The 7,481-nt window shown below is 32.8% G+C and overlaps 1 protein-coding gene across 2 annotated transcripts; it reads left to right on the forward strand.

Moving 5' to 3' along the window:
• Positions 1–1,175: 1,175 nt before the first annotated feature.
• LOC127171697 (B-cell receptor CD22-like) lies at positions 1,176–6,947 on the forward strand. Of its 2 annotated transcripts, XM_051120506.1 has the most exons (11): positions 1,176–1,216; positions 2,262–2,330; positions 2,454–2,798; positions 2,903–3,151; positions 5,109–5,363; positions 5,461–5,709; positions 5,789–5,864; positions 6,115–6,157; positions 6,310–6,390; positions 6,504–6,563; positions 6,743–6,947. In XM_051120506.1, the coding sequence occupies exons 2-11, from the start codon at positions 2,270–2,272 to the stop codon at positions 6,755–6,757; spliced, it is 1,434 nt and encodes a 477-aa protein (XP_050976463.1). In that variant the 5' UTR covers positions 1,176–1,216; positions 2,262–2,269; the 3' UTR covers positions 6,758–6,947. The 2 variants fall into 2 exon arrangements, with proteins under 2 accessions (XP_050976463.1, XP_050976454.1); XM_051120497.1 differs by lacking the exon at positions 1,176–1,216 and having other exon boundaries at positions 2,013–2,330.
• Positions 6,948–7,481: the final 534 nt, after the last annotated feature.

A 7,481-nucleotide genomic window follows, 5' to 3' on the forward strand; every position in this document is an offset into this window, starting at 1 on the left:
ACTGAATCATGTGACACAGAAAGATTCACACATGTACTGTTTCAGATTCACTACTAATATAACACAAGGAAGATGGTTTGGTACTCCAGGAGTGAGTCTTACTGTCACTCCTTGTTCTTATCACTTTTATCACTATGGCATATGCTTGCTTGAGACTCAAGTAAACTGAGAGTTTTTACTTTCTATGACTTAATTACAATCACCACAATTACTGAACAGACATTTATACTTTCTATTAAAATGTAAAGTAGCCTATTAAAAACCAAAATAAAGCCCTGTGAGTGTGTCTCATCAGGTAGTCAGAAGTTCTACACAGACTTGTGATCTTAACACCCACTTGAACACTTGAGCCAAATACAGGAAACACGTCATGTAAGTGGTCAAGTGCAAAGACTGCAAGTGTGAATATTTGGACAGGCCTTATGGGTATCTACAGGGTTTGCTGCAGTTAAGTAAAGTTAAATACATATATATGAATGCATAACTGCGTTTATGACAATATTTAGAGTGAGAGACCACAGAATGCAGATGCAACAATTAAGTGACATAAGGCCACTTTTAGAAAAATAAACTTAATAAAAATATCTCTTATAATGAGAATCTGAAGACATTCAAAGGAAACATCTGTAACATTCAACAAAAAAGTAGTTTCAACTTAAACAAGTAAGTGTTCGTGCTGCCTTAAAATGTTTACTCAACTCAAATATCCACATTTTTATATAGTATCTTAACATTTCATGTTGATTAAACTTAGCACGAACACTTACAGTACTTTTTTAAGTTGAAACATTTATTTATTTGTTTGTTTATTATTATTTATTTATTTATTTTTATTATTATTTTTTTTTTGCAGTGAAGTACTTCGTCAGCATGTTTTAAAGTTAATATAGTTTATTTTATTGCCAAATTGATGTAATCAAACTTTATCACAAGCACTTATTTTATTGGTTCTATAGAAGAATATGCAAGTAAGTCTGAAAACCTTATAACACAAGCATCTGTATGGACTGACATAGTTTGTTTCAGTTTAACTTTTATGTCTTTAGTCGGATGTGTTCTCTGTGATGTTGCCCTGTTGCCTTGATAAAACCACCAACGCAAAGTGTTACAAGTAAGACCACATGCTAAAATATAAGGTGCTGACTATGTGTAGCTTAAAGTGTGAAAAAACAAAGTGCTGCTTTTGTCCTGCTCATTTGTAGTGTTGGTGAAAAAGGTAAGAGCATCATTTACTTATTTTTTGTCTTTAGATTTATATCGATCCTTTGTCATCAATTAGCCCCCGAAGACACAATTCCATTGTTATAGTATTTTGGGTTTTGCATGATATATTAAAATGTTTTCAAATAAATGTTTGGTCTAAATTCAGTGTATGGTCTGGTTTATTTTTTTTATTTATTTTTTAGATAAAATATTGAATCATTTATCAGAATGTATTATATTATTATGAATATTATATTATTATGACCATTCTTGTCAGAGCTGATCGCTGATCAGCAACAAATACAAATATATATATATATATATATATATATATATATATATATATATATATATATGTATATATATATATATATATAGATATATATATATATATATATATATATATATATATTTGTATTTGTTGCTGATCAGCGATCAGCTCTGACAAGAATGGTAAACGCTGTTTATGCTATTTTTATGCTGGGGCTGGTTTTGTCCTATAAAGATAAACAGCTGTATTCATAATAATATAATACATTCTGATAAATGATTCAATATTTTATCTAAAAAATAAATAAAAAAAATAAACCAGACCATACACTGAATTTATATATATATATATATATATATATATATATATATATATATATATATATATATATATATATATATTGTGTGTGTGGTTGCATAAAATTATTATAGTCTTTTAAGGTATGTTTGTACAGTACAGGTCTGCTAGTTGATACTGACCATTAGTAGAGCAGGACTGTATGAGTTTTTCTTATATAAGTTGCTCTTAGTGTTGTAGATTGGGCTCGATTTGCAATGGGCAGAAAACGGAAGTTAAGTGCATGTGTGCTAAACTATCTTAACCACAGCCTTTCTGAGTCTGTCTAGATCTCAACAAGCACCAGTGTCTAATCAAACAATGAACTAATAGCGATTACATGTTTACTGTCTTTTACAGTAAAATTACAGTAAAAGAAGTTTTTTAAAAAACTTAGACAAAATAAACCAATTCATGACAGCTGAAATAAGCCATTCTTCAATTGTTGTAGGTGTTGCCATGCTGATGTCAGTCAGAATGGCTCCTCCTCTTCCTCTGATCTTCCTGCTCTTGATTCACAGTGAGTTGCTGCAACGTTCAGAAACACTCATAGAAATTTTGCATAAAGTTTTTTTTTTCCCACTAATGTCCTTGATGAAAAAGATGCTGCTATTTTGTTTACTATATGAATTCTGTGTTTCAGGGGTTTCTAGTGCTGATTGGGGTGTGAGTTACAGTCATTCACACATCTGTGCACTAAAGAACTCATCAGTGATAATGAGCTGCACTTATACATACCCTACTGGACATCAGATCAAGAAAATGTTCTGGACCAAAAACACTGTAAAGGGTGCAGAGCCTCCAGATCTGTCTGAGGATCCTAAATACAGTCAGAGGCTTCAATATCTGGGAGATAAACAGCAGAACTGCACCATCAGACTGAATCATGTGACACAGAAAGATTCGCACATGTACTGTTTCAGATTCACAACAAATGTAACAGCAGAAAGATGTCTTGGTAAATCAGGAGTGTCTCTTACTGTCACAGGTGACTTTCATGAGGTTTTACTCTTCTTCTGTGCATTTTGTTGAATAATAAGTGACAGCAGTGTGTGACAGCAGCACTAGATATAATGTGTGTGTTATGTTTAGATCTTCAGGTGGAGTCTCCTAAGAGAGTGACAGAGGGAGATTCAGTCCGTCTGACATGTAAAAGCAGCTGCACTCTGACTGACAGATCAACATTCATCTGGTACAGAAACTCACAGCCATTAACTGAGAGAAGAGACAGAAACAATGAACTCCTGCTGCAGTCAGTCAGAAGAGAGGATGCAGGCAGATATAGCTGTGCTGCACATGGACACACTTACGTCTCTCGTGCTGTTTATCTCAATGTAATGTGTGAGTACAGATTATTAAGTTCTTTTTAATAATTTTTGGAGTGTTTATGCAGTGCTCCACTGGAGCCAAGCCTCATGTGGGGTCCCCATGCACCATTTTTTAATGCAGTGCAGTGTCTCAAAACAGTAGAAAATAATCTGACGGCCTCCAAACTCATTGGAGGCTCTCACTGTCAGATTCTGCAGATTCTTTACAAACCGTAACATTGCGCCACCCGATGGTGATTTATTTTTTTGTTTTACATGTAACTTGTACGACTGCCTGCCATAGCTACACTTTAAAGAATGTCATGGACAGCAATTGTAATTCATTTTTAATATATTCAAATTTATTCAAATTTATGTAGGTAAGGGATAAAAAAGCCCAGTCATAGAGTGGATTAATATAGTAGAAAGACGGAGAGAGAGAGAGAGAGAGAGAGAGAGAAATTACCCCTTAAAAAGTAAGTAGATGTAATTATTTTGTGACCATAAAAAGAGTATTATGAACAGTGCTGGGAAGGTTATTTTGGAAATGTAATAGGTTACAGATTACAAGTTACTTGATTTAAAATGTAATAAGTAGTGTAACTTTTCAATTACTTTGTTAAAGTAATGTAACATTACTTTTAATTACTTTTTGATTACTTTTCAAAATTTCTAATATTTTCTAATATTTTAAAAATTTAAACCAGGCAGAGTTAACGTTACATTAGCACACAACACTGATTACTGTCAGACTTTCAAAATCCTTCATCACTTGAATTAAGATTATAATGAGTAAGGGATAATATACATCTTTATTTTGCGATAACAACTGGCTGAAAGTACATTACCTCACTTATTACACAGCTGCTTGATAGATTATTTAGATGTTTCGTGTCAAAATTATTAGACACAAAACACTGATCGAAGTTGAAATATTTGAAAGCAAAGCTTCCATGAAGAAATCAGTTGCTAGCAAACGGAAAGTTCAAACTAGACATTTTAGGGATACAGTGCAGTCATACCAGTTTTCTTACACAACATTTCACCACATAAATAATTAAGTTTGTTTGTTATTTTATAATCCATTACAGTGTACAAAAAAAGGCAGCAGCTGCGTTTGTATGAAACAATAGAGCAAGTCCACGATACCAGGATGACAGAATTAAGAAATTGTCCACATAATATTGAATTAAGCTTTAATATTTTATTAGCTAACCAAACGCAAAGCTTCCGCCAAGAAAAATTGTCAAGCATATAGCACTGACTTAAGTTGCCCTGAATGAGCCTGAGCTGTGTAATAATTTAATTTAATTTTACAGAAAACACTAGCATCTAACAATGCCTTGGAAAAAACAATCTTAAAAAATAAAGTTTATGCATAAACCCAAATAGGAAATAAAACTGTTATTAAATAAGCATGTGTCCTATTCTGTGTCTTAAACTCCTCAAACATTGGTGTCTCATTTTAGAGCAGCCAATGCAATTTATGAAAGAAGTCAATTAAATCTGTAAGTGGGGGTGGGTGTGTGAAAAAATTCAGATGTAACCCCCTTTGTAATCACTGGCATTTTTCAAAAGTAACTGTGATTTAATTACACATTTTTTTCTCAGTAACTGTAACTAATTACAATTACATTTATTTTGTAATTAAATTACGTAATTCCGTTACATGTAACGGAATAAATTAATTCATAAATTACTCCCCAACACTGATTACGAATGTGTATAGTATGAATGTAATCTGGAAGTACTACATTCGCAATGTTGTTTATGTCAAATGTGCTATTTTTCGCTAAAGTTAGTTTCATCGGAGCAACGTCAAACAAACAGTAAACGATGTAATGTGCTTAGCAGTTTTTAGATGTAGGGGCGTTTACATTTTAAAGACACATGATGACAACTAGCCTAAAAACAGACAGTCATATGAATGGTTGTAAATTATATGTAAATTGTATGTTTGGATCTATACATTTCATTTTTGTCCTCTTTAGATGCACCAAAACGTGTCTCAGTGTCCATCAGTCCATCTGGTGAAATAGTGGAGGGAGATTTAGTGACTCTGAGCTGCAGCAGTAATTCAAACCCACCTGCAGAAATCAACTGGTTTAAAGGAGGAACAATTGTAGGATCTGGAAGAATCTACAGCATCTCAAAGATCAGCTCTGATCACAGTGGAAAATACAAGTGCAAGTCCAAAAATGAACATGGAGAGAAATACTCTTATGCTGTGACTTTAAATGTCATGTGTGAGTTAATGATGGTTCACTAACTGTGACATCAAATTCCCTAAATATCAGTATGATTGTTAATTATATAATATTTTTGTTTGTTTCTTTGATTTAGACCCACCCAGGAATGTCTCAGTGTTCGTTAATGGATCTGGTGAAATAGTGGAAGGTGATTCAGTGACTCTGATCTGCAGCAGTGATTCAAACCCACCTGCTCTGAACTTCAGCTGGTTTAAGGAGGATGAATCCTCAGCTGTTGGATCTGGACAGAGTTTCAGTGCACTACAGAGTGGACGCTTCTACTGTGAGGCTCACAATCAACATGGATCACAGAGATCAGACGCTGTTACTGTCACTGTTAAAGGTAGAGCAGCTCATTTACTCTTTCTAAAGTGAAGCAAGTGAATGTTTTAAGGTGTTTTGTGCTTTTGTCTCTGTTGTAGGACGTCTGGTGATATTGTACATGTCCATTGGAGTGGCTTGTGGAGCTGCAGTTATCATCACGATGTTGCTGATTCGGTACGATGTGTGTAGTATTTGATCACAGGTTAACCTCATTTATAACTTTCAGTAAAGGGGAAAAAATAGTGGTCATGGTAACTTTCTATAAATATTAATTTTGTTGGAAAAATTTATTTTATTATTTTAGGATCACAATTTCATTGGTATTGACCAATAACATATTATCAAATGCATCAGAGGTCAATATTGTTTTAATACAACATATTAATTCTATACTCTTTTATGTAACCTATTTATTATTTCCAAGGAGAAGCAAAATGAAAAAGAGAAAAGACACACTTGAAACTCAGGTGAGAAAAATGAGTTTAGTAATCAACAGTCTCATCAGTAAATGAACTAGTAACTAAAAGTCTGAATGCAGTTGTGACTGTATACATTGATATTATAAGCAATAGTTATTTAAGTTGTCTCTACATTTGTTCCTGTTTCTTAAATGTCAAAGATGAATATTTCCAGACCTGATTATGACAGACGTTCAACATCTGATGTTGAGTCACATGAACCTTTGTATGGGAATGTACAGGTAAGTTGTTGTTATAGTCTGTTGATGTGAACGCTAATGCCTCCTAATAGTTATCAAATGTTTTTTTTTTTTTTCTCCAATTTTCTATCTATTTTTTTTTCTTTAATGCCAAGATGAACCATTCCAAACCTTGTGATACTGAGATGACTGAACCTGTGTATGAGAATACAACAGTAAGTGTTTCCACTCATTGTCCTGAATATCAATTTCACTCTGAATGTCTATTGACTAAGTATATTGTTCAGAAAATATAATTTACTGTTAAAAATCAAGTAATTCAAGCCCTTTTATACTGACCAGATATTTGAAATGTATGATGTTTTAATGTATTAATTTACTTCTTTTCTTCCAGGGTGACAGGCCGTAGTGTTTGGGACACGTGTCAAAACGTTTTACAGCCTTGTTCTGTCTCTCTGTCAGTGGAGTCCTGAATGATTGACAGTAGATTTTGGATTTACATAAATTAATTTAGCAGTTAGTTTCATCCAAAGTGACTTACAAATGTTAAAGTTGTTGTAATTCTATTTGACTGTAGTAAAGCATAAACATATTGTATGAATTAGTAGGAAAACAATCTTCATTTACAACAATCAAAACATCTAAAAACTAATATAATCATGTACGATCTCTTTGTATTTAAAGTTTTACATATTCTGTCTATTCAGTGTTTAAAAGTATATTATGTATATTGCCCTTTTATTAAACTGTATTGTAGTACTGCAGTTTGTGATTACAGTGTTTCCTGTGTATTTATGTGTGTTTGGTCAGCAGATGTCATCAGTGTGCTGTGTTCAGTGCACTGGAGTCAGACATCACATAGTCTCTAGTATGCAATCCCGTTTCGCCACTGAATAAAAATAAATAAATAAATAAATAAATAAATAACAAATATTTAAAAAGTTATTGTGACTTTTATCTCACAATTCTGACTTTTTTTCTCAGAATTGTGAGATATAAACTTGCAATTATGTTAACATATCAGTCTTTTTTTCTCCTCAGAACTGGACTTCTGATAACTCACAATTGTGAGTTTGTATCTCATAATTCTGACTTTTTTTCTCAATTACAAAAGTCGCAATTACCTTTTTATT

The sequence above is a fragment of the Labeo rohita genome, chromosome 1 (assembly GCF_022985175.1).
Source record: "Labeo rohita strain BAU-BD-2019 chromosome 1, IGBB_LRoh.1.0, whole genome shotgun sequence".
NCBI lineage: Eukaryota > Metazoa > Chordata > Actinopteri > Cypriniformes > Cyprinidae > Labeo > Labeo rohita.